This window comes from Eupeodes corollae, chromosome 2, assembly GCF_945859685.1.
Source record: "Eupeodes corollae chromosome 2, idEupCoro1.1, whole genome shotgun sequence".
In the NCBI taxonomy this organism is placed as follows: Eukaryota; Metazoa; Arthropoda; class Insecta; order Diptera; family Syrphidae; genus Eupeodes; species Eupeodes corollae.
The window spans coordinates 7217729-7243769 of NC_079148.1; the positions used below are offsets into that span (position 1 = coordinate 7217729).

Sequence of the window (26041 nt, forward strand, 5' to 3'; positions counted from 1 at the left end):
AAATTTGAAGCGTGTGCCAAAATTCAGAATCTGGATGCTAATTATTAATTGCAAAAATTATTGCAACGAAAAATAGTACGTGCCACATATTTTGATGGGCCTGCACCATCTGTCCAGCTAATTGGGAAAAAAAGTCTAAAATATAAATCATTGACACTATTACTTTGCAATTAAAAATACGATCCAATGGATATCAAGAAATTAATGCTTTGTTTGGCATTTTTTGTCGATTGCAATATTTGACTTCAGTAGATTTGCAAAATTCTTTCGAACGATTTTCAAAAAATTACAGAGAAGTTAATGCAGAAGAACTTGAGGTAGAATGCCTGCACCTCGAACAGTATTTAGAAAATCGAGTCAAACGAAATTCTAATACAGGTGATAATGGTAACCGAAAATTCCCTTTTTTATTGTCTAACTGAAATGTCCATTGACAAAATCTTCGACACTGGAGCCACGAGAATCCTTCTCTTTACAAAAAGCCCGTTCCGGATTTAGCACGCATGCTATTTGATGGAAATGTCACTATTTTTAAGATCGATAAACTTTCAAAATAAATTAATTCCTACAAAAAAATGTTCGTATTCTAACTTCATTGCATTTTCTAAAATATAATCTTTTTCTATGCCGATCCCCCGTCTATAAGGTAACATGAACTTTGGGCAGATATTTCCGATCGAGATCATCAACTAATATCAAGTCGATCCAAAGTCTTTTTTTCTTATTTTTAATAATACTCCTTCAATAAAAATGTCTCTTCCCAGACAAGAAGCGCACTTTGCTATTATTTTTGTCTCTATCTCTATTAATAACAATATAAATATTTTAAAGGCATACAACTTATTTATGTATATTATGTGTATCAGGAAAAATTATTTATTTAAATTTGTATTATCTTTTCGCAAGGCGAGACGAGAGATAAGAAGAAATAATTAAATTAAACAATGTTTAAATGGTTGTACATATTTTTGTGTTTTTTGTTATCGTATCAATTTGGCTAACAACCTTTTTCGATAGAACAATTTGCTATTCAATAAGATTAAGATAAAATTTAGAATCAAATTATTAGAACACGTTTAGGTAGAGTGAAAGTTAGGTGATTTAGAATTGATAAGAAAATAAGTAAAAGTCATTATCATAAAAAGATATAAAAGATAAAAATTACTATTTTTCCTGTACGCGTAAAGAAATATTGTTCGTTATTTTCTATAATAGCATAACCCATTTAAAGAAATTTGTTTTAATTTAAATGTCAATCTTTGTGTAGTTAGTCTTTTATTATTAATTGCATGGTACTCTAATAGTAATACTTCGTTAGAAGTTTCACTAATTTTTCTTAATTGAAGAGTGAACAAATATTTCAAAATAATGTCATACTTTAAGTTTTCACCGGAACTTGCTGGTTGTATTTGTTTTTCAATTTAGAGCGAGTTGTGATGTGAGATATGACAAGGTGCGCGAAGTCTAAAGTCTCCGCAATTATTCTTAAGTTTCTAGGCTTATCAAAAAATTATTTACTTCCGATTTCCTTTGTCTTCTAAACAAAAGCAGGGAAATTAAGTGATTAAAGTCTACAAAGCTTTATAATAATATAGTCTTACAGTTTTAATCACAAGTTTTTAAATCGCATTCATTAATTTTGTATTGGATTGATCGAAGCATGCCTACAAATTAAATAATGTTGATAAGTCTATCAACCATGAAACTCTCAATACCGGATAAAAACAATTTAAAAAGCTCTAAATGGAAGTTAAGGGTAATAAGTAACTCTTTAAGCGATTCCATAACCAATTTTATCAAAAATAAATTTGTTAGGTTTTGTTTTCTTGTAAATACGTGTTAAAATTTACTTTTGTTATGTTTTGAAATATTAACACATAAAAAGTGGCTTTGATTACCAAATTATAATTATTTATAAAAAAAATCACAATCAATTGAGGAACACTATTAAAAATATAATTATTTATTTTGTTAAGAGGCCATTAGGCTTAGCTGATATAGTTATCTTCGTTTAGATTGGAAAAGGCGTTTCTAGCGTGTTTAAAATTACTTCCTTTATATTTGTTTATTAATTTTTTATGTCATTAATTTCTCATCTTAAATTTTTATAAATAAAGTTTAACGAGGGAGAATTGCAATAAAATTAATTGGTAATATCAAAAAATCTAAGGTTCCTCGATTTGCATGAACTCAGAACAGAAATAAGCATTCCAGAAATTCCATGAGATGGTGTAATCAAAAAATACAATTTCGAAGAAAATTTTTAAACAAAGTTAAGTTTAAAGAAGAAAAAGTGAGCAGTTGAAAATGTAAACGTCGCTCACAATTCAAACATTAACATGAAGTGGTAAACTGATATATCTAAAACATCTGAAGGTACTGGTAAGAGTCCTTGGGTATAAAAGCAAATTTTCGTTATCTATAGAGTAGGCTACTAACATCTTCTAGGCAAGAGTCAACGTTTTAGAAAAATTGTGAAGAATTTAATATCAAAATACGATACAAAATGGCGGACTGAGTGGACAAGGCAAGTACAATGAAGACTCACTTTATTAGGTACAGAGGAAAGTTAGGGTCCATGGAAAAAGAATAGCAAGTTTCTTAGCAGAAGAAGGAACAACTACACCCATTAAAGGGGCCAGGGACATATATGAAAAAAATGAAAATATGATAGAAGCAAGAAGAATTAGTAAAGAAGGCCAAAAGGTCAAAACTATGGAATAAACTGCCCATACTTAGCTTAGGCAGGCAAAACTAGTACTTATGAATAAGTACAAGAAGTAACGACTTTTATCTTGTACCATTTGGAGTAGAAATAATCTAAGATGGGTAACATGTCTCCTCACTGGTCACTGCAAGCTAAATAGGCACCTTAATAACTAAGAATTGGAGAGTTTTGTCATCTGTAGGTTTTTTAAAGGGCACGAAGATAGGTTTGGTTAGGCGATTGAGGAATAATTTCTGCCTGAAACACGCTTCAGTGATTGAAAATTATTGTAGTTCAGAGTACACTCCTCCACCAACCCCCTCATTAGTTTTTGAAGTATAAAGTATAAAAGTTCATTGACTCGTTTTGACTCGAACGCCAGAAAGATCTGGAACGTATAGAAGTCTGGAAATTATATGGAAGTGGGGGTAGTTGGGGAATGCTGTGTGCTTTGAAATTGATTCTAAATAATTGAGAAATTAAAAGCAGAGCTTGCAGATATTTGTTTGCTGAGCATATCTAATGGCGTCAGAAGGAGTACGATGTCTAACGCCGCAGATAAGAGTGTTACGAAGCGATCCGCTTATACATACACATCTGAGTGCTGGACCTTGTTAAGTTTGTCGCCACACTGCCGTACATATGCAGCCCATTGTGTAAGCTTGTTTAGAGCGTTTTCTAAGAGTTGGACACACGTTGTTAAAGGCGCCTTCAAGGCAACCATAGTGTATTCTTTATGATGGAGGAAGTATTCGATGGTGCATACTAGACTGTGTAACGACATTTCAACCGATTTACCATTTCAGTAGGCATGTTGCGATAGAAATCTCATATCAATTTTCGCTCTGAGGTGAATATACATCCGTATTTCCGAAGCCTTTACAAGGAATAATGAAAGACTTATAGGTCTTCGATCTTAAGGGTTAAATTAAATGCATTTACCCACCTTGGGTATAGAGACAATGGGCAGGTTTAGACGAAATAAGAGACTTGAAAGTATGTCAAGTCTCTAGCATCTGATTGGCCAGCTGTCAAAAAATTGCATTCCAATTAAGGCAACTGTGTACCCGTGGCATGATGGTTAGTGCGATAGACTATCATGCAAGAGGTCTTGGGTTCGATCCCTATGCCACCTAAAGTTTTTTCACGGGTACTGCCTCTTGCAGGGAATTGACAAATTCTACAAGAGTAATTCTTGGATTCGGTTTAAAACTGTAGGTCCCCTCAATCCCTGACAACAGTACTCGCGCACAGGAATGGTTGAGAGTTGTCAGTCACTATTTATTGGAAAGTTAGCCAAGAAAAATTTCCCTAACTATCAAGTCAAGTCAACTTATGTCAAAATGACAATTGATCATGTTTTTCATTCAACCGAAAGCTGAACTTTATTATTCTATGATTTATTTATTTTCTGCACACCTTCATTTAATGCTTTCTGTAAAAAGCTTCCTTGTAAATTTGGAAAAGAAATAAGTAATATTTCCTCACTGTACAAAATACAAATCGTTGTTGAATGAAGTTGACTGCAAATGAAGCCCCTTATGTTGTCAGATTTTTACATTAACAGCTGTTTATTTGAATGTCATTGCTTTGGGATAATATAATTCACCCGATGGATAGCAGAATGCAAAGGGAGTTTGAAAGGGAATCGAATAGATGAATCCAATATACGATCCACGTGAATAGCAGAATAGGGCTGTTAATTTATCAAAGGACACTGTATTATGAGCATTATCATCTAGTCCATTAGGGGAGCACAATAGATCTAAAAGTATAGTAATGAATATAAATATCTGTATTAATAAGGAAGAGCTACTTAGATTTCATCAAGATACAAAGACTAAACAAGGCTAAAATTGGTCTGATTTAGTAAACAACATGTCTTTATATCTACTATACTAATCCAATTTTGTGTTTAGTTGTTTGATATCTTTTATATGTTTTTTACTTGTTCATATCACGTGAAGCTGAATCATTCGCATGATTTAAACCATGTATTTGTTTGATTATCTAAAAATAAAAACAAAAAAAGGTTTAAATTTATCGCCCATCACTCTAAGCGTAAAATAATTCAAACCATAATCATTTGAAAGTTGAGCTTAACAATAATCTAGTTAAACCAACTACTCATGCTCTTATGTTCGGAAACCGCAAGTTGATAAGATTTGAAGTGAAACAAACACTTTGTCACCTACGATTAAATGTGCCAATTAATGACCAACAATAAATTTAAACTCTTATTACAATTAATGATGATAAGAAGCAATTCCGATCAGATCAAGTCATTCCTTTATTTATCTTCTTTTTTATTATTTTGTGTTTATAAAAATCAATCATTAAAAAATATTAAAAATAGCCAACAGAGTTTTTGTATATAGATATGTGCAGTACATAAGTATTTATTTATTGTCTCATTATTCACTTATCTGACTCTGAACTTTTTATTAAATAATAACAACCACGCCAACACGTGTATGCAATTCACATTTATTTCAAAAGCGTAAACAACTTGATTCACAGAATGTGGATAATAGGCTACGCCATTGATTTCGATCAAATTTAAGTACAAGTTGAAGAAACTTAATTACAATTCAACACACATTTTCATTTTTTTTGTTGTTTTCTATTGAATAATTCATAACGCCGACCGTTTTTTGAGCTATAATTTTATTTGTTATTTTATAGATCCCTAATTAAATCATCTTTTTTTTTGTTGTAAGACGATCAAAATAAATAGATTTTATCAGGATTTTCTTTTAAACAATTGTTTTCTATAAATATAGAATATGTTAACTTGATAAATAATATTTCAGCAAAAAAGCATGAAACTAATTCGTTGCAAAATGTATCAATTTGTATCTAATAGTCATATTTATAGCAAATATTTTATCAAAATATTTATTAATATTGAGTCACTGTCTAACTAGAGTAAAGTCTTATTGATATGATTAAATGTTTACCGAAAAGACTCAAAAATAAATGTTTTGATGCCAAAGTCCAATTTGCTTCATCTTAGCATATTATTTGGTATTCTTTAAGCCTAACAATATTATAGTATAATAAGATCTTACTATGGATGAGTTTTTGACATTTATACGAGCCTCGAATGGATCTTATGTGATTTCGTTCTCAAATATTGGTACGATTGATATTGCATTTGTATCTCGATGCCTGTGTTCGTTGAGTAGAGTAATTGTGCATTTGCAAAATGTATGTGTTTTCCATTGGCGAAAAAAAAACAATCTGTTACTGTTGATATTATTTAGTTTTGTTAATAAAAATGGACTAACTGGGCTTATTTTGCAAGAGAAAACAATAGAAAAGATAATAAGATTTGCTATGTTTCCACCAAAGGTTTATTTCAGTTTAGATTCCATAAATCTTTTTGGTGTTTCCACCGCACAAAAAGGTTTAAAAATGATTAAATATGACAGCATTTTTAAAATGCAAATGATATTTCGATGTGTGAAGTGCAAGTGAGATAGTTTGATGAGTGTTAAACAATGAAAAACTGGATAGTTCAGCAAAATATAAAAAATATGCTACCTACTCCATGTGGAATTTTTTTTGTTTAGATTTTGATTAAACCAAAACTATATTTTTGTACACAAACATGCAAATAAACAGACCATAACGCGTTGTCTGTAAAACCTCCACACAGGTTCTTCTTCGCAATTGATAAATGCACTTTTTTATAGAATCTCAATTTCCAGATGTTTTCTTTACATTTCTTCTTGAAAATTATCCATTTTATTAGTTTTAGTTAGTTTTTTTTTGCTAGTTAATTTAAATATTGGATTTTCACAAAACATTCTTCTATTTTGTACCAATTTTTAAATACAAAAATCTGGCTACTGCGGATAGTTTTGTTGGGAATTTCTCACTGTACTATATATGGAATACCAAAAAACCGCACTTTTTGGTATTCTTTAAGCCTAACAATATTTGATCTAACATTTTATATAGATGAACATTATTAATCTAGGTTTTCCGATTTAGACAGCTGTCATCTTTCGACATTTGAATTCATTGCAAAAACGGTAAAAATTTTGTAGTGAGTCAAGTTTCCTAGCGATGTTATTTCTCCAAAAGGAAGAACTTTTTATTTAGTTCATAGGCCAAAGAAAATTTCATGAAAGTTCTTTGGTGGCCATTTGACTGTTATCGTGTTCTTTTTGTCCTTACAACAAAATAAAAATCCAATGATATTTGTTTAAAAATATTCGTTTTTTTTTTTAAATAACAAAATAGAAATTTAGTTGGCACTACTCGTACGCAGTAAGTCCCAAATATTTTAATTTAAGAGTTTAACAACCAACAAAATCAGTAACTGCCATATCTGTCATTGCACTTTCATTGGGTTGTTATTTTTGTGGACTTTTAATTGTTAAAAATTGGAAAATTAAATTGAAAAATGTTCTCCCAGAACATTTTAAAAAGTTACGCACAATTCCTCGAGATCTCTTTTTGTACTGCTTCCTGCGTAATGCTGGATTGCAAACCAATCCACGTCTAAATCATTTAAAAAATTTGCTCAGTTACTTGGGGTCTCCATTGAACATTTCCGATGACACGGCTATCGGCCTGTCATCAGATAATCCAATAGAGACCAACAAAACAATCCAACATCCAGTCCATGAGCCGGTCATCGCAGTTTGGATTTTTCGAGCGGATAAAAATCCTGTCATCAAATTTGACGTTTGTGTTGTATGTAGTGGTGAGCGTCAATTTTCCACAGTCTTTATGACATTTAAATTTCATTTCGTTTAAATTGATGTCTAGTGCGGTCATACCTACGTATTTTTTATATTAAGTATGTTTCCAAATCATGAAGTTCCCTTACTTCGAGAAATGGATTCACCCAAAATCTATGTTTTCTCTTATCCTCTTGAATAATTAGCTTTTTTAGTTCCTCCAGATTCTTAACCAGCATTAATTTATTTAAATTTAATTTTTGTTTGTTTAAAGGCATTTTTTTTTAATATAATTTGTTTGAAATTTAATTTTGTAAAAAAAAATAACAACTACCGACACCGAAGGTAAATATACAAAAAGTGAGCAACCAGATTAACGATGTGTCAAATGTGACATTTTGGGTTGCTCATGGCAAGACATAATATGCCCAGTCAAAAAAACACTGGATTTCGGAGCTTCAGGGTTATTATTGAATCAATTTCTTATTAATTGGATGTCGACGAAAACAACATTTTCTACAAGTGTAACCAAACAGACCTAATATTTGCAGGAAGTATTTTTTTTATAAATATGGTTTAATACATTTTTGACGAATTAAAACCAAACATTACAAATATCACTTCACAATGTATCCCGACAAATATCCCTGTAGAAAGCTGTCCGTAGTCCTGTATTTTTTTTTTCTTCAGGTTTGACAACTATGCAAATGCCAAAGTAGAAAAAAATATCAAAATGTTTCAAATTCCATATATTTGTCAAACATTTTGATAAAGCGTTCACAAATACATTTGTCAAACATATTTAAAAATTTGAACCAGAGTCAAAGTTTCATCCGCTCAAACTATCCCAAATCCATATATAAATAGAGCCATGAAAATACATTTGGGCAGTTCCGTATAGGTTTTTCCATGGGTTAATTCAGATCTCCTACAAAAATTTACTTTTTTTTCGTGGAGCATGTAACACGATTACAAAAGTTTTTTCGTTTTGTTACTGTATTAGAGTAACTTCGTGTACATTTTAACGAGTGCGGTAGAGCTGTCAAATTCTTAGTTAAAATTTTTTCAAAAATGCCAAAAATCCAGATCAGCAGATTTTATCTTAAATCAAAAATAAAACAATTTACTTTTTCCCATGAAATGCAAAAACGAGAAATTTGTGTTTTGACAGATCCGAATCAAAAATAAATTGATTTCTTTTACACATGGCAAACCCCATTTTTAAACTAAACATATAAACTATTCTTTATTCATTCTCACCTAGCAATTAAGTTAGATTTGAATTTCTTTTCATCATAAAGAATGCTTGAGAAATAGAATCATGTAAATTCTGTTCTCAGATTTCTGACAGCAAAAGTGAGAAATTTGTATTAAAAAAATGCATTTATATTTCTGAGAATAAGAAATTCTCTGCAAAAAATACGAAAAATTGTAATTGAAACCAAATAAATGTATATGTCATTATTATCAATTGATAGTTTCCAGAAAAAATTAAACAATCTTTTGTTGGTATTCATTAATTTATTTGATATTTACAATCTTCTGCATAACTTTCAATTATTTAAACTCATTAATTGGTTTGGCAAGTGATAAGACTTGATCAATTAATATCAATTATTTGCAGATGCTTTCAGAAAAACAGGTTTTGTTTTAAATTAGAATGACAATTTTAAACCTAGTTTAAAATTTCATGAAGTGAAAAAAATCTAAACATATCTAAAATAAAGTGAAAATAAAACATGACTATTCTTACGTTTTCACAATTGTGCAAGCGTGTGGCAGAAAACTATACCCTTATGCAGCCGAACTTTATGTTCTTACGTGAATAACCACAAGGGCCAGTTATAGTTAACATTGGTTTTTATAATTGTAATTTTCCTGAAATGTCGGTTTAAAAAAATCACAATATCTAACTGAAATCCAGTCGTTAAATTATTTCAAAAAGAAATCTATCAGTGAAATTGTTCAAACACAAATCAGTCTTACAATTCGGTTCCTTTGTCAAAATAAGATCAGCTGTCTAGTAAAATGGATTGTCGTCAAGAAAACAGAAAAATGCATTTATAGCAATAAATAATTCTACAACTGAGCAATCACAATATTAAAGCTCATTAATATAAACTTATTTGGTAAACTTAATGTTTTTTGAGATTATTTATATTTTTCTCTTATGAAAAATACATTGAAAGTAAAATCGGGAAATAATCTAACTTCTCTCTTTCGTGACTCAGTGCCAATAATTTGGGCTTTACATTTTTTGTATTAAAAATGTATCATAAAAGGCATACCTACATTTAAACAGTTTCATATTCATACAGTAGCGACATCTATATCTGAAAAATTATGCGAAGATTGTGTCTAATACTACAAAATTATGTCATTATCTGTCACCAAAGTTATTAGAGATGATAGATGGGGCGCCACTTTCCATTACCGCAGCATGAATTTTCTCCTGCTTTTTACAGTTAGGTAAGGTTCTTAATAAAACATATTTAAAATATTAAGGCGAAGAAACACTGTTAAGTCGTTAAAAAAAAATATTTTCTTTTTCGGCCTTAACCCTACTTTTTCTATATATTTTGTTTTTTGAGACACTGTACACAAGTTGAAAACATTGAAACAAAAAACAGGAAAGAAATGTCAATTCTACTATTCTTGTGTGAGTTTTTTGTGAAAAAGTAAATTTTTAAAATTAATTCAAAATAGGAGTAAATGTTTCCTTTAATTGCGATAATTATTATTTATTTACACATATCTATCAAATTAAAAAAAAAAAAAACATGTTAAAATTAGTGCTACGGTAAAGGAAAGTTTTATTTAAATACAAAGAATTTATTCATTTTTGAATGGGAATGAAGTTAAGCCTTAAATCGTTTAGTATACGAACATACCCAACTAGATCCCAACAATCTGAACTGATCCAATACCATCACTTGTGTTTCATGCTTAAAACACATGTTCATCTAGTACTTTTTTTTCTGTTAACACAAATCTATTCGATTCACACCGATTTCCGGTGTGAAAAAAAGCCACCGCCATTAAAAATTCACCAATCACATTTCTTTTCTTCTTCATTTTCTGTCAACCATTCGAACACGCATGACGTAAGTTGTGATAAAAATGCTGAAATCAAAAGTGATTTTGCAAAATGTGCCCAGTAATTTACTAAATTACAATACTACAGGTCAGTGTTTTGTTATATTTAGATAAAATAATGTAATTAAAACCTTTTTACTACAATCTACTACACCATTACGTATCATAATTCATAAGAAAATTAATTAATTAAAATTAAAGAATAATGTTAAGTAGATTTATTATTTTTCGGCGACGCTTTTCGCATCTTGTCGTTGCCTCGCACACGACGACGAACAATATTTATGCGTTAAAGCATCGTTCACATTTAAAATTAATAAATAATTTAAGATCCAAGGTAACAGAAAAAATCGACGATAAATAATTAATGGCTAACTAATTATGTAATCTTTTCCTTTTCTTTCTTTTAGGTATTCGGTTTGGGTAACAAAACCTATGAACATTACAACAAAGTTGCCATCTATGTGGACAAGAGGCTCGAAGAACTCGGTGCTACCCGAGTCTTTGAATTGGGACTTGGAGATGATGATGCAAAGTAAGTATCGATGAAGAAAATGTTCATCTAGAGCCAAAAATTTACTCCTTTCCTCTTCTTTCATTAATTTAGCATCGAAGATGACTTCATCACATGGAAGGATCAATTCTGGCCAGCTGTTTGTGATTTCTATGGAATCGAGGCTGGCGCTGAGGAAGTGTTGACTCGTCAATTCAGGCTGCTGGAACAGCCTGAGGTCCAGCCAGATCGCATTTACACCGGAGAAATCGCTCGCCTCCACTCAATCAAGAACCAAAGGCCTCCCTTCGATGCCAAGAACCCCTTCCTGGCGACAATTACGGTCAATCGGGAGCTACACAAAGCTGGCGGTCGCTCATGCATGCACATTGAACTGAACATTGAAGGTTCAAAGATGCGTTACGACGCAGGTGATCATGTGGCCATGTACCCAGTAAATAACAAGGAATTAGTTGAGAAACTCGCAGAGTTGTGTTCTGCTGATTTGGACACCGTGTTCTCTCTGATCAACACAGATACGGATAGCAGCAAGAAACATCCGTTCCCTTGTCCCACGACATACCGCACAGCTCTGACACACTACTTGGAGATCACTGCCATTCCTAGGACGCATATTCTCAATGAACTCGCCGAATATTGTACGGATGAGAAGGACAAGGAACTTTTGAGGAGTATGGCTTCGATCACACCCGAAGGCAAAGCCAAATACCAGTCATGGATTCAGGACGCGTGTAGGAACATCGTTCACATACTCGAGGACATCAAATCGTGTAAACCGCCAATTGACCATGTGTGCGAGTTACTGCCAAGGCTACAGCCACGTTACTACTCTATTTCATCATCTGCCAAGGTAATTTTTTCTTTTTTTAATTTCTATTTGCGTCTGTTTTTTCACAAATTTCAAGAAGTTGATGCTTCAAAAACGTGAAATTTTGAAATTTTAACAGAAAAAATGTCACTTGGGTCTATGCTGTTCTTAGATAGTCAATTTTAGATAAGCTTATTTAATTGTAGGTTATTATTATGTTTCCAAAAATGATAACCTATTAAATCCCGTGAACGCAATAAAAAAAAAACAAATAACAAGTTAATGAATGTAACCTAATCAATGTTCCATTCGTTAATAGAGCACAGTATCATACAGTATTTGACAATAAAAAATATATACCTTATAACGCAATCGATTCAAATCAAACGCATGAAAACACAATAGATCATGTCCAATAACCGATTGGTCTATTTCCCAAGCCGTGCGATAAAAAATCTGTAATGGTAAAACAATGGATGCTCTCATATCAATGAGGTATTCATTACCTGTTCCGTTACACAGCTTCAGTTAGAAAATTCTAAAATAAGTATGTACAAATAAAATAGTTTCGCGTATTTCCATTAAAAGCAACACAATTATTCAAACACCGCCCCATAGAGGAAATATATTATCTAGAGTCCCGACCGGTACCCGTCCTACCTGAAACACCCTCAAATTTTATTCGAGGTGAACTCTCTCAAATTCGCTATCGGTGAATACATGTGAGTGGAGAAAAAAAACCAAAAAGGGGGATTGGGCTAAAAAGAAACTTATGGGATTTTTGTGACCTGTCAAAGATGACAATCAATTTTGCAAAACAAAAATGGGTTTCGGATTTCGCACTACCGTTTTAAGAGGAACAGAATATAATTCATTACGATTTCTTGTAGTTTTTATAAACAATTTACAACTTATTAAACGTTGTCTGGAAAGTGATCCTGAAAGAATCCTCTATCAGCTAGAGCCAATAGGTTACGTTGGGAAATACTTCTTCGGATATGATGGAGGCACGTTTTACATCATTGAAATAGTTGACTTTGGATCATTTTGTATGAAATGAATAATCAGGAATACTATTACAAACTTTGTTTTTATTAGTTTTGACTTTTGTATTTTGTTTTGATTTATTTAAATCTCAGAAATTGTATTTTGTTTTCCTTTTAATTTCCGTTGTCAATATACTCACCCCGCTGTTGATCTGTCAAAACTAGGAACAACTTAAATTGGGCCACGTTCGCATTGCAGTTCTAGGGTGCGCCTATACTTTTGGCATTATTATTTCTGGTTTTAGCGAAACTTTTCATAAAAATCATAGAATTTGTTTGCCACAAGCAGTCAAATATTATTTTTAGCACAGTTTTCACTAAAAAGAAGTTGCAAAATTTATTTTTCTTATAATATTGCATTAATTTTTAAATTCAACGGATCTCTTTTTTTCTCAAATCCGAGAAAAAGAACAATGCAAAAAGTGGTTTTTAGAAGAGCTAGAGTGAAAAATAAAGGGTGCTTAATACTTTTGGACAAGGGAGAACTTTAGTTAAACATTTAAATGTAATAACTCTAAGACATTCATGCTCGATAACAAATCGAATTGGAATGGTTCTAAAATTCTAAGCCTAATATCAAAAAGACTTCGAAAAAGTTACGCTGCACTTCTCGCACACGGTATGAGTGAATCCAGAACATTTTGAGAACTTGCATCGTATTGATCTTGGCGAACTGCTTGTAATGGTACATGTTGGGCAGGTCCTTTATGTTTTTTGCTAGAATATCAATTTCTATAGATCGGCGTGTTGTCAAACCGGTTTTTGAGCCCATCTTGCATAGAGTTTCAGCAACTTCCAGGCGAAAATCTGCGGATGCCATGACAGCCTTGTGAGGAAGATTTTTATCTTTGATCAATCTTTTGTAGAGCGGCCATCGTAAGGTCCAAGTAGTGGTAGAACAGTCACATCTACCATCGTTTGCCCCTTAGTCGTATCTTGTAAATACCCATAATGTTATCGATAAGGTCAACGCGGTTTGTTATACTCTTTCACAACATTGGGTCACGGGATGTTGATACATCTCGAGTCCTTTTTATCATATCTGCGTACCTCAGATATGGGATTTTGCCCAGTAAAAGTGAAAGCTAATGTAAATAGCTTATTATCCTTCCATACAAACATCGATTCCGTTGATGTTAGCTGCATATTCCTCTGAGTATCCTCGATCTTTCTTCATAATTACTTTTTCGTAACTTGCAATCTGGAATTCTATTCCTTCTTACAGTACCTAGACCATGAAGACCATTTTTGGCTAAATATTTCAAAAGATGCAAAGAAGTGAAGGAGTTATCAAAGAAGATCCTGTAATTGTGGTGTCGAGGAATCATGCGCGATAATCTTACTTCGACATTGGAAGATGCTCCCAAATCTGGCTCTTCAGCTCTCACAATGCTTTCCTTTCCAGTTTCAACATCTGTCTTATAACCGAAACCCGAAACACAACTCAAAACATACAATTTGTAGCCCCATTTATGAGGTTTCTTAGGGTTATACCTTTTTAGAATATTCCTTGCTTTTGTGGACCACATTTGTTCGTCCACAAAAGCGGAACATCATTCAAAGCCTCAACAACTGGACGAATTTTAAAAATTCTATCAGCATCAGGATTACTCCTGACTTTAGTGTTGTCGTTAAAATGGAGATGCTGTCTGATCTTTTCGAATTTATTTGATGACATTGTTGCGCACTTAGCTCTAGATCCTTCTTTTTCCAGAGCAATGTAAGTTTTTCAGGCTTTCTTCGTTTTGCGGGAGGTCCTGAAGGAACTTGAATGTCTGAACTCGATGGGGTCGGTTCTTCCTCGGGTTTCGAATTACTGATGTCTTTATCCAAGTTGTCTTATAATTTCTCAATATCAAACTCGTATTCAAAAGACTTCTCAAGAAAGTCTCCAAAATCTGGCTCGAAATCAGGATCCGCTAAACTATCTTCGTCAAAGTCGAGACCATCTTCACTATCGAAATCTTGAATTGAAAAGCCAACATGGTCATGGCGTCGGTAAGCCATCCTAAAATAAAATAATATCCAATCTAAATTCACATGGTTCCTTTACAATAGTTCCCCTTTCTTCATAATGTAGCCTTCAAGCTACAAACACTAAAAATCGCCAAATGCCAATATATCTACAAAATTTCCAGACAAAAATAGCAAAAGAGTTAAGAACGATCTATTTTGTATTAATTGTTGTTCTCTACCACACTCACGTAACTTGAAATTTTTCACTGCACTCTAGCAGTATCCTGTTAGTTTGAACAAAAAGTTTCGGATAGGCTACTTTGATTGTTTTGGATTGAAAGAACGGAGTGTAGACAATATTCTACTATTTGTTAAAAGCTAAAATAATAAAAGGTTTGAAAATTATGAAGGGTTAAACGCAATGTTGCTTGAGGTCTACTATGTGCTATAGAGGGTTATACATACTAAAATTACCACCAGGAGTCAATTTATACCGAAATTTTCAACTGTTGCAACTTCGAGACATATTTTATTTCACATTTCCTTCCTTGCCTGTGCCATGTAAAACGTTTTTTTCACGGGTACTGCCTCTTGCGAGGAAATTCTCCAAGGGTAATTCTTGTCATGAAAACTGCTTTCTCAAATTAGCCGTTCGGATTCGGCTTAAAATTGTAGGTCCGCTCCATTCCTCGCACACAGAAATGGTTGAGAGTTGTAAGTTAATAGGTCCTAGTTCCCAACGGACTGTTGTCTAATTTTATTTTATTTTAATCTCTGAGAAGAAAGTTAGGAAATGTCACACTGTGCAACACTTTTATCTCTGAGCAAGAATTACTGTTTGTTAGTTGTTACCTTATTCTTTTGTTATCTTTACTGTCATCTAACTCACGCAACTCCACTTTTCGAACATTCAAACTGATTTTGTGAATGTTTTTCAAACGTTTTTTGGTGTTACCACTGCGTGGTTCTGCATCATCTCTATGACTACGTTTGATGTCATCAATAGCAATTTTGAACCCATTGCTTTGGTTGAATAGTATTTTTTCCCATCAAGAAACAAAAAATGCTTAATATTTTCTTTTATATTCCATTTTTAAAAATAAAACTAAAACCTTAACGCATGAAAACACAATAGATCATGTCCAATAACCGATTGATCTATTTCCCAAGCCGTGCGATAAAAAATCTGTAATGGTTAAAACAATGGATGCTCCCAAATCAATGAAGTATTCATTACCTGTTCCATTGCACATCCACATTCAATTTACTTTTAAATCTAATTTTTAAAAAACCGACAAAACAATTGTATTTTTTCGATGAAACTAAATTTTCTATTTAATTTTTTTCTTCAGCTTTATCCAACAACAGTTCATGTGACAGCAGTTCTTGTGCAATACAAAACACCAACAGGACGAATTAACAAAGGTGTTGCCACATCCTACTTAAAGGAGAAACTTCCAATTGATGGTGAATTGCCGAAGGTGCCAGTGTTTATCAGAAAGAGTCAATTCCGTTTGCCAAATAAAACAGAAACACCAATTATAATGGTTGGACCTGGTACAGGTTTGGCACCATTCAGAGGTTTCATCCAAGAACGATCATTCCTTCGTAACGAGGGTAAAGTTGTTGGTGATACAATTTTATATTTCGGTTGTCGTAAACAGAGTGAAGATTATATCTATGAGGAGGTAAGTTTTTATTTTATAAAGATTGTTTATGCCAGATTCTATAAAATGTCTTTCTTTTCGTTTTGCTGTTTTCTTTTTAAAGGAATTAAAAGAATTTGTTGATAATGGCACATTAACACTTAAAGCAGCATTCTCAAGAGATCAACAAGAGAAAATCTACGTTACACATCTATTGGAAAAGGATTCCGATTTGATATGGGATGTGATAGGCAAAAACAGGGGACACTTTTATATTTGCGGGTAAGTTTTAAAAGCAAAGGTTTTATTTATTGGCATACAGTTGCGGTAAAAAAAATAGCATCACTGGTAAAGGAGTAATTTTAGTTTTTCCAAATAAGTAAAGGACAACTTCTACAAATTTATTGCGGAGGTCCTAGGAAAATCTCAAAATTTAATAACAAATTTTCTCAAGCCCCAAGGAATACGCGAAAATGGAGGTCGGCCGCCCATACTATTTCTAGCTAAATCTTATTCTTTCATTTCGTCAAGAACTATAGGGACTACCACACCCGCTATACACCGAAAACTATTTAACACTCAGGACGGAATATAATGGTTTGGGGTTGTTTTTTTCTGGTAGGGTGTAGGTCCTATATTTGAATAACATCTCAACAAAATACGGATACAGTGATATTTTGGATTGCACCTGCGATTGCACTTTCACCAAGACAACAATCCTAAACATACCGCGAGTCTTGTGAAAGATTGCTTTCGAGAAAAACAAGTATCCGTTGTCCCATGGCCAAGTCAATCCCCTGATAATCCTATTGAGAACTTGTGGAATGAGTTTTAGCATTAGTTAAAAATAAATAAATAAATGACAACTCTCAACCATTCCTGTGTGCGAGTAATGTTGCCAGGAATGGAGCGGACCTACAATTTTAAGCCGAATCCGAACGGCTAATTTGAGAAAGCACTTTTTCATGACAAGAATTACTCTTGGAGAATTTGTCAATTCCTTGCAAGACCTATCGCATGACAGTCCATCGCACTAACCATCATGCCACGGGGTTTAGTTAGGGGGTCAATATTTCACTAATGAAAAACAATATGGGAAACAGTTCAAAGAGAAAGGTATTCCGTACCCCAGCAAACATGCCGAAAGTTAATAGCGTCAATGCCGTGACGACTTTTAAAAGTTTTGGATAATATTGGAGGATACTCAGGATACAGAAATTATTGTTAAAAACGATAATATTAATTAGGAAGACGCACCTATTTTTTTGTCCACTTGAAAAAACCTCCATCTGTAGTTTTAGGGCTATATTATCATTTTATAACTGTACGCATTGATGACTTAAAATCTGGCATCAACCCTTGTTTTGCATCCACTTTCCAAGATGGCACCCTAATTAGCAAAGTACTTGTACCAAAATGTTGTCTCAATTTTTACTGTTGAATCAACCGCGACAATAGAGGCAACAAAGTCATTGGTGGTGAACTAAAAAATACCTAGGGACGGATTCATATCAATATACTATTTGTAATTTAAATCATAAATAAAAAGAACTTTATTTTTCAAAAAAAAAAAAACACTTTAATTCTCCTAATGATGCTATTTTTTCTACCGCAACTGTGGTCTCAAGTTAAACATTTTAACTAATAATTTATTATCATCACATTCTTAAAAATAAATAAATTTATCACCTATTGGGATTTCCCAATTCAGTTCAGCTTCAGTTATATTAAATAATATCATTTTCAATATAATTTGTATTTTAATAATTAAAATAAGCATTTTCGTGCCTTGGTCATAATATTTTACCATTATTATGATTTTAAAAGGATTACGCAATTACATTTAAAGAAATTTTAAACCACGTAATGTGCAAAGAAGTGACCTCAAAATCTACGTTTTTGCGATTCGCAGGTCATTAGAAATACTTTAAGTGCCATTCAAAAGAGATGCTAACTGCTCCTGAAACATGGCGAAAATTCGGTGAATTTGGTATTTCATTCTCATGAGTGGTCGTATAGAGTTGCGCAGTGCCATAATTAAGTAAAATAATAACAAACAACAAAAGATTGTTTTTGTTTTTGGAAAACAAAATGACAACTAGAGAACGAAAACATTTGAAAAAAAACATGGGGAACTCTTAAAGCGGACATTATTAAGCTCGAAATCGCCTTTATGAAAGCACTGAAAAGTTTAAACTTCTAGACTTGATTGTTATCTTTACGAATCCAACCACTTGCAACTGATGATAACATTTTCTTCTTTCAGTGGCGAATCTAGAAGATGTTACATAATAGAAACATTCAACAAAATTGTCATATTATTGTTCTTGAGCTCCTAGATACATAATCAGTCCATAACAAAAAAAACATCTTGGGGTCTTTTTATTTGTCCTCGTTATTGGATTTATATTCTAAGCGAATGTTTTCCTATCTCGAATATTGGGAACAGTGCTGATAATCTAAAGATTCCCTCTAAAATGAATTGATACATCGGGAAAGAAAGGCAAAGAGAGAAATTTAATTTGTTTTCATAAAAGGAATGATTCGCATAGAGGCAAGATGCAGCTCATATGAATGGCACTTTAGGAACTAAACAACATTATTTTTTGTATTTAAATTGGAATGAAAGACAAAAACAAAAACGCATGAAAACACAATAGGTCATGTAATTTAACCGATTGACCTATTTCCCAAGCCGTGCGATAAAAAATCTGTAATGGTAAAACAATGGATGCATTCTTATTAATGGAGTATTCATTACCTGTTCCGTTGCACAAATTTATTTCTCATTATTATCAATTTGTTCTTTTGGTAAAAACAAAGAAATACAAAAATTAAATAAAAACTGTAAAGAAAACACAAGTCTTCGAAATTCTCAAGTTACCTCGTGCAGGCAGGTGGGGAACAACACACTTAATTTTTTGGATTTAAGATAGCGCTATAGGGGCCTGATTATGGGAATTCGTTAATAAGAAAATCCGACGCCAGTCGAATTGAAAGCGATCCGCCGTGATCCTCATAATCGGGCCCCAGTTGAGGAGGGATCACAGTAGTGAACACTTAACTCTAATCTGTTCAGTAAAAACAGTGAGTACAGCCTTTGGGCAATCTTTTTTTAAAGCAGTGGCACCTGATGTACCCTGACTACATTGCGTCGAGAAAATTACCCTAAAAAATAACAGAACGCCGTTGGCATTCCTCAAAGAATTTTTGTTGAAATTTTTCGTTAAAAGTTGAACACCCAACATAACCGTTGTATCCCACTGCTTATGAGTGGAATACTTTCTAAGCAATCGTAGGTTTGTTATCTACATCTTAGCAGAGTTACCATTACCGCTCAATTGAAAGTAAAAAGCTTATTCAGTTAATTTCATTAAGGAGCTTTTGAGAACAAAACTCTGTCAGAGCTTTAAAAAACGACACGCTTATGCCAATTAATGCAATCAGACTGAAAGGCAAACGCCACGCCCTATCTTCATTGTACTGATTATTTTTGTTGAACAGAGTATAATTGTTTTATACAACACTTTATATTTCGATACTTTACACTTGATTCCCACAATATGCAATGCATTGCCTTAAACAGTGTATACAGGGTGATCAAATCTCGTTGTCGATAAACAACCAAAAGTGTCATATTTTACAAATGGCATAAATAAACACAGGGTAATTTATTGTATAAATAGGTTGACGTTTTTGCTGACAAAAGTTCTAAGTTGGGCTGTGTCACATTCCACATGTAAGCCATCTGATCCGCTGCCGGGCTCTACTTCAACTTCCTGGCTAGTTTTACACAAGCTCATCGTTAAATCTACTCAAACTTTGGTTGGTTGAGGAAGTTTCGAGACACAATTGGCTCTCTATACAGTCCCTTCCCTGTAGATACTGTCATTTGCTGCTTTGAAATCAACGAAAAGGTGGTAGATGTGAATATGATGTTCTTGGGTCTTTTCCGGGATCCTGTTGCTATGTAAATATTTGATGGACTGTCCTGGCTAAAGTCACACCGATAAAGACCTATTATGTTGTTGACGAGGGGTATAGGCATTCTCTCATATTAAGGTAGAAAACATCGCGTATGCGATGTTGAAGAACTGATTCCTCTATAATTGGTGTAGTTTAGAGTTTCCTTGTCTCGGGGAAACGACACTTAGGTTCCATTCATCGTGCATACTTTATTCCGCGCATATTTTACATATAAGTTGAAAAGCTAGACATCAGCTTAGATATGTCAATTCTCATTTGTTTTTTCTTGCTTTAGAAAAGCAAGAAATAAAACTAAAACCTTAACGCATGAAAACACAATGGATCATGTACAAATAACCGATTGATCTATTTCCCAAGCCGTGCGATAAAAAATCTGTAATGGTAAAACAATGGATGCATTCTTATTAATGGAGTATTCATTACCTGTTCCGTTGCACAAATTTATTTCTCATTATTCTCAATTTGTTCTTTTGGCAAAAACAAAGAAATACAAAAATAAAATAAAAAACTGTAAGAAGAAGAAAACACAATACACAAAAGTCTTCGAAATTCTCAAGTGACCTCGTGCAGACAGGTGGAGCACTAGGAGCCTGATTATGGGAATTCGTTAATGAGAAAATAAGACGCCAGTTGAATTTGAAAGGTCGAATTGCACTCCGCCGTGATCCTCATAATCGGGCCCCAGTTGTGGAGGAATCACAGCAGTGACCACTTAACTATAATCTTTTCAGTAAAAACAGGCAGAATAGCCTTATGGCCAAGCTTTTCTAAAGCAGTGGCGTCTGATGTACCCTGACTACATTGCGTCGAGAGAAAATGGCCCTAAAAAATATGAGAACCCCATTGGCATTCATCAAAGAATTTTTGTTGAAATTTTTCGTAAAAAGTAGTACACCCAACATAACCGTTGTATGTGAAATTCGTTTCATGACAACTTGAAGTGACGAACTATCTAGATGATCTGTTAGTATGGACATGCAAACAAAAATTTGGCAATGATCTTATAATGAATGCCATCTAATCAATGTTATATTCATTATTATAAGCACTTCTTCATTTCACAAATCAAATCAAGTTAGAAAAGCAAGAAATACTTAATGTTTTCTTTGGTATTCCATTTGTAAAAATAAATCTAAAACCTTAACGCATGAAAACACAATGGATCATGTACAAATAACCGATTGATCTATTTCCCAAGCCGTGCGATAAAAAATCTGTAATGGTAAAAACAATGGATGCTCCCAAATCAATGAAGTATTCATTACCTGTTCCATTGCACAAATTTATTTCTTATTATTATCAATTTGTTCTTTCTTCTTAAATTTAAATGAAAAAAAAAACTTCAAAATAAATAACCTAAAAAGAGAACACACACAGTACAAGAAAAATTGAAAGTCTCCTAAATTCTCAAGTGACCTCGTACAGACAGGTGGGGCACATATCACTTAAGGTTTTGTATTTAAGATGGCGCTACAGTTGTGGAGGGCTCACACACTAGAGACTACTTAACTGTATTCTGTTAAACAAAAGATATAGTTAGTACAGGCTTTATGGACAATCCTTTTTCCAAAATTCCCCTAAAAAATAAGCAAACTGACACTCCTTAAAGAATTTTTGTTAGCATTATTGTTAGAGTTACCACATTATCACACTCAAAAGAGCTTATTCTGTTCATTTTGTATAAATATCAAAAGTAATTTAAAATAAAATTCACTTCGCCTTTAGACATCAAAGATAAAAGAGAGAGCTCTCAAGCTTTAAAAGTCTTAAACGATGATCAAAACCTCAAGTGCTCTAGCAAGAGATCTGGGCTGAAGCAATCGTTTGCAATTTGATCCGAGCCCCCATTTAGGCACTGCGTAAAAAGTATTAACCTGTGTAAAAAACCAGACCCATTAAGAGGGTCCTTTTATAGCAACACCCTGGTTGCTCGAGAGAGTTGTGTTGCTCAATTGATTGCTTAGCCCAAAGAAACAGCGGTAAGCAAGTTATTTATGCTTTGTTTGATCTCCAGAGTTCAAATGGACACCTTAAAGTCGAATCAATAGATAATGACGGTGCACATTTTTCTCGACTTTTTGCTTTCTCCGTCTCAATGCTTATTTCTTTCGACTACATCAATAACATTTGAAAGATAGTGCCTTTAGTGTGTTCCAAAGAGCTAGTGAAGACATTGTTAAAGAAATCACATGAAATAGCGTCAAATTCTCGCTGGATTGGAAACAATGGAGTGATGTTGAATGTCGATTTGATTTTAAGGAGACTGATTCCTGTATAATTATTGTCTTAGGTTCTTAGTTTTTTAGGCTCGGGCAAACCATATTTAACAAATAAATTGCTACTTATTCGCAACCAAAACATCGCCCGAGGCTTTGGAAAGATCGGCATTTTTAGGCGATCAGGGTTGATATGTGGCAATTTCGTCAAGACAGGTTTACTAGCTTGAGTTGTCTTCATCATTAAATGGATCATCCGACTTGCAGCGGAATTCATTTTGTTTACGACCGCCACGACGACGAACAGTCTGCAGAAGTGTTTGTCCCACTTCCTCAGAATTGATGTATTTGATGATTTAAGTTTCGTCTTTGCAGCAGCCTTCGGTTCAAAGTTTATAAGCGTGTGAAATTTGTTTCACCTGTTGGAATAGCAAAGGACCCTCATTTCTGTTTCTGAGAACGTCTCAACACATACGATCGCGCGCTTCATTTTTTTTTCTGTCTAAGAAGTTGATGTTTCTCCCAACTCTTCTTTTTTCTTCCCGTAGAACTTGTGAGCAGATTTTATCCTTCCATTGTAACATAAATTGGAAGCCAAGTAGTTTATAGTCTTATTTAATTTCAAGAGATTGTTGTAGAATGTACCTCCGCAAAACCATCCTTATAAAAATAGTGAGTTATGTTATAAAACTTGAAAGTAAAATTTTTAAAAATGCATGTTTCTTTAGAATAGGAAATTGCAATGATCTCATCAATGAATGCCACCTAATCAATGTTACATTCATTATTAAAGTCTGCTTGCATTACACAAATCAAGTTAGAAAAACAAGAAATGCTTAATATTTTTTTTGATAAAGTAAAAATAAAAGCCTTAACGCATGAAAACACAATAGATCATGTCCAATAACCGATTGATCTATTTCCCAAGCCGTGCGATAAAAAATCTGTAATGGTAAAAACAATGGATGCTCCGAAATCAATGAAGTATTCATTACCTGTTCCATTGCACAAATGTACTTAAAAGAAGGTTTCACTAATTCTTTCTAATAAACATATCCGCATGATATCGTAGATTAAGTTGATTTACTTCATAGAGTTTGTTCGACTTCCGATATTATGCAATAAAAAACTGGTATGGGAAAACAGTGGAGAAGTCCCAATCAATGATTTCTTCATTACCTGTCCCATTGTACATTATTTTCTAAGCTTTAAAACTCAAGAATTCAAACACTTCACACTTTACATTATAATTTAAACACTTTTTTGTTTACTCTTTAGTTTAATTTATTATTTTCTTTTATATTTACAGTGATGCTAAGAATATGGCTGTGGATGTCCGGAATATCTTGATTAATGTCATCACAACCAAAGGTGGCATGTCCGAAATAGAAGCTGTACAATATCTAAAGAAAATGGAAGCACAAAAGAGATATTCAGCTGATGTGTGGAGTTAAAATAGAAACAAATAGAAAACAACAAAGTCCTCCTCTCACCTTCTTTTTTTTTGCTGAGGGTAGTGTTTTGTTTACATTCTTATTGAATTGCCTTAAAACACCTATCCTATTAAATATATTTACATACATCTTTTTTTTAATTTAATTTAAAAAAACAACACGTACAGTACATATAGAAATTTGTTATTGTAATAATATTTTACAATTTCACACACATACATTAAGTTGCTCTTTTGTGGGTAGGTTGTTTTATTTAAATTTCTTTCTTATTACTTACGAATAAGTTAAAAGTTTTTCATCAAAAAGTGCAATTTTTAAATTGTTAAATTTAATTATTTTATAAATTTGGTTATTAAATGAAAATAATACAAAAAAAATAAAAACAATTTTCTTCCTTGTGTTAGAAGAAAAAAGAAATAGGAACACAACCGGTATGGCTATAAGGTCTTGTTAGTTTAAATATGTTATAATAAATAAAAATATTAATTTAAGTTATATTTAAATTAAAGAAAAAACTAAAAAGATAAATCAATTATTAAATTACTTGACTTGACTTTGATGCGTAAAAGCATACAACAACAAAAAACAAAAATATGCTATGTAGAAAATTACGATAATAAACAAACAAAAAACTGTGTATAGTAAAGAAAAAAAAATAATTATATTTTTTGTAACAAAGGAATATTTTTTAAAAATAAAGAATTTTAAAGAAAATAGTGTTTGTTTTTTCTTTGGGTTTGGTTCTTCTTCTTTCTCGATGGTTTTTATTGAATTGTAAGGCATTTTACGATTTCTGAAAAACCGTTTCATGAAATCCGTTCGTAATTAAAAATTGTATGTAATTTTCCACTACGAACGTATTTGCTAATAGCTTTTTTCGGGATTCGTAAATATATCCCGATTAGGATGGAATTCGTGACACGGCTGATAAAATAAGAAACATTGTGTTTTCAGAACTTTAAATAGTTTGTTTTCTTTTTATATTCAATAAAACCATTTTGAATTCTTGTGTCCTTACCGAGCAGCTGATTCTGGAACGTCAAAACCAGTGCACTAACTTTGTAGCCGAAATTTTTGCACTACGACGGAGGGGAAATTTCAACTGCTTTTGAAGTTAGATTTAGCAAATCAGAATCCCTTGGCTACGTATGTGAAACTTGATTCAAGGTAAGTAATATGCAAAAGTTTTCAAAATCAGGATTGTGGAATGTGTGCGTAAGACGATAGTTGATTGTTAATCAAGCACTTCAGATTATCATATTCAGCCCTATTGTGAGTTTCACGTGAACAAGATTCCACCCGAAAAAAATCCCTTTTTTCAATTCGCCTATTGTGAGTTTCGGGCGAAACAAAATTCATGTTTGAAAGATTTCTTTATTGGGAGCATTCACAATTCGGGCGGAATGAAATGTCATTTGGCGCTAAAATGTCCACTTAGTTTTTAGAGGTAACAGAAGAACAACAAAGAAAAAATAAATGCATTTTGGAAGCAGATTAAACATGAGCTAAGGATGAAAAATTCATTGCGAACTCAGTTTTCTGAACACGATAATTATTCGAACTGTCAGTTCTGAATTCTGATTCGAATTGAAATTCTATTCGGGCGAAACTCGCAATAGCTTTTTCAATTCAAAGCGACCAAAAATATTTCTTATTTATTTATTTATAAAAATAATAAAAATTATTATTATAAATATGCTACACGTAAACTTCTGCTAAAAGAAACAACTTTTTCTAGGTGGCACAATTTACCAACATGCACAGCCACAAAACTCATATGGCCTTCCCTGGATCTAAATCGCTCTAAAGACTTGTTATCTCAAAGCAGACTTCATATAGCTCCCTAATAGGTGTCCTTACAGGACACTGTCTTATAGGCAAACACGCAATATGACTTGGTGTAGCCTCAAATGACCT

General features: G+C 32.9%; 1 protein-coding gene across 2 annotated transcripts in view; it reads left to right on the forward strand.

Moving 5' to 3' along the window:
• Nucleotides 1-24840, forward strand: part of LOC129948332 (NADPH--cytochrome P450 reductase) — a 78952-nt gene extending 54112 nt beyond the window's left edge. For both annotated transcript variants that reach the window (XM_056059291.1, XM_056059289.1), the window contains exons 5-9: nucleotides 10908-11032; nucleotides 11105-11861; nucleotides 16174-16509; nucleotides 16592-16749; nucleotides 23980-24840. In XM_056059291.1, coding sequence (XP_055915266.1) covers nucleotides 10908-11032; nucleotides 11105-11861; nucleotides 16174-16509; nucleotides 16592-16749; nucleotides 23980-24124 — 1521 coding nt within the window. In that variant the 3' untranslated portion in view covers nucleotides 24125-24840. The remainder of the gene's footprint in view (nucleotides 1-10907; nucleotides 11033-11104; nucleotides 11862-16173; nucleotides 16510-16591; nucleotides 16750-23979) is intronic.
• The last annotated feature ends 1201 nt before the right edge of the window (nucleotides 24841-26041 follow it).